At 61.9% G+C, this 1,998-nt stretch overlaps 1 protein-coding gene across 1 annotated transcript in view; it reads right to left on the bottom strand.

Annotated features, from left to right (window-relative positions):
* The window catches only part of LOC102044163 (beta-adducin-like), an 8,025-nt gene extending 6,163 nt beyond the window's left edge, over positions 1 to 1,862 (bottom strand). Inside the window, exons 1-3 of the mRNA XM_031064879.1 lie at positions 1,152 to 1,862; positions 432 to 583; positions 1 to 124 (exon numbers count right to left, since the gene is read on the bottom strand). The exon at positions 1 to 124 is cut by the window's left edge and continues 3 nt beyond it. Coding sequence (XP_030920739.1) covers positions 1 to 124; positions 432 to 583; positions 1,152 to 1,668 — 793 coding nt within the window. The 5' untranslated portion in view covers positions 1,669 to 1,862. The remainder of the gene's footprint in view (positions 125 to 431; positions 584 to 1,151) is intronic.
* Positions 1,863 to 1,998: the final 136 nt, after the last annotated feature.

The following is a 1,998-nucleotide window of genomic DNA, read 5'->3' as shown; positions in this document are numbered from 1 at the left end:
GGGGCGGCCCCGGGTTCGTGGGTTGTTGTTTTGGGGGGCTCACCAGGCTGGCCGCTGTCACCTCGCTGCACGCCAGCCCCTGCGGGGCCACCAGGAAGTGCTCCTGCTCCTTGCTGACCCGCAGCTGCCACGGGGGACAGGGTGCGGTGAGAAACAGCCCGGGAAGATCCCAAAATGGACATCCCCCAAAGCCCCACACCCCTCTGACCGCCCCTAAAGCATGAGAAAGCCTCCAGAACTCCCCCCCAAACCAACACCCCGAGGGAACCCAACAACAACCCCAAAACCCCCCAAAATAACAACCCACAAACCCTCAAAGCCCCAACCCACCTCAAATGTCCAAAACCACACAAACTGCCCCACAAAATCACAACACACAAACCCTCAAGGCAACCCCAAATCCCCTATTTTCTGTTTTTTGGGGTGCTCACGGTGACAGCAGCGTGTCCCAGCTGTGCCCAGCCGTACAGGTCCAGCAGCCGGTGGATGCTGCCCACCTTGCAGCGCCGCAGCCGCTCGCCCTTGGCCAGGGCCGGCCCCTCTGTCCCGTGCAGGTCATTGATGGGGGTGACCGACGCCAGCCCTGGGGATTGGGGACCCCCCGTCAGCCGTGGGACCCCCAAACCACGGGGGGTTCAGCGGGGGAAGAGAGTTGTGGGATGGGTTTGGTGGATCCAAAGGTTTGCTGGACATCAAGGTTTGGTGGCCACAAAGGATTTGGGGGTCCCCAAGGCATTAAAGGTTTGGTGGCCACAAAGGATTTGGGGGTCTCCAGGGTGTCAAAGGTTGGGTGGTCCCCCAGGTTTGATGGCCCCAAAGATTTGGTGGGCCTCAAAGGGTTTGGGGGATCCCAGGGGTTTGGTGGCCCCCCAAGATCCCAAAGAGTCAATGATTCCAAAGGTTTGGGAGTCCCCAAGATCCCAAAAGTTTAGAGACCCCCAAAGCTTGGTGGTCTCAAAGGTTTGATGACCCCAAAGGTTTTTGGTGTCCTCAAGGTCCCAAAGGTTTGGTGGTCCCAAAGCATTTGAGGCCCCTGAAGGTCCCAAAGGTTTTTGTGAGATTTGGAGGTTCCAGGGGTGCCAAGATTTGGTGCCCCCCAGATTTTGGGGTTTTTCCCAGCCCGCCCCTCGTCCCCAGAGGGCCCCACGTACCCATGGGGGAGGTGGGCAGGGTGGCAGGGGACGTGGTGGCCATGAAGTCGGCGATCTGCCGCAGCGCCCACACGTGGGACGAGTTGTTCCCCTTCTTCATCTGCTCCTGGATGAGGCTCTCCAGCTCCTCCCGGAAGGACTGCGGCACGGGGACAGGGGGACAATGGGCTGGGTGGCACCGCTGGGGACACTGGGGTGGGGGCACAGTGGTGGCAGTGGGGACAGCACCGCCAGCTTGGTGCCACAGAGGTGACGGTGGCACCGCCAGGTTGGTGGCACGGTGCAGGTGGCACTGGCAGTTCGGTGTCAGGGACATCATTGCCCTGGTGGCACTGCCAGCTTGGTCACACGGGGACAGTGACACCACCAGCCTGGTGACACGGTGAGGGTGGCACTGCTGACTTGGTGGCTCACTGGTGGCGCCAGTGTCACCAGCTCGGTGACAGAAACACTGCCAGCTATGTGCCACTGAGGTGGTGGTGGCACCACCGGATTGGTGGCACCGTGATGGTGGCATTGCCACCCTGGTGTCGGTGTCACCGCTGCCTCGCTGGCACGGTGGCACTGGCAGCTCAGTGACAGCAGCAGTGGCACTGCCAGGTGGGGACACCGTGTGGTGACATGCATGAGCTTGGGGACAGGAACGACGGGGCGGGGACAACAAAGGACGGGGCCAGCGACAAGAGGGGGCTGGCGACAGGAGGGACGGGATGTGGGCCGGGTGGGGGACAGAAGAGAAGAGGTTGGGGACACGAAGAACAGGGTTTAGGGACAAGTGGAACGGGGCTGAGGAAAGGAGCAACGGGGCCGGTGACAGGTGGATGGGGCTGGGGACACAGCACGGGGC

Source organism: Geospiza fortis, unplaced genomic scaffold, assembly GCF_000277835.1.
Source record: "Geospiza fortis unplaced genomic scaffold, GeoFor_1.0 scaffold687, whole genome shotgun sequence".
NCBI lineage: Eukaryota > Metazoa > Chordata > Aves > Passeriformes > Thraupidae > Geospiza > Geospiza fortis.
This window is presented reverse-complemented; position numbering and strand designations above follow the sequence as displayed.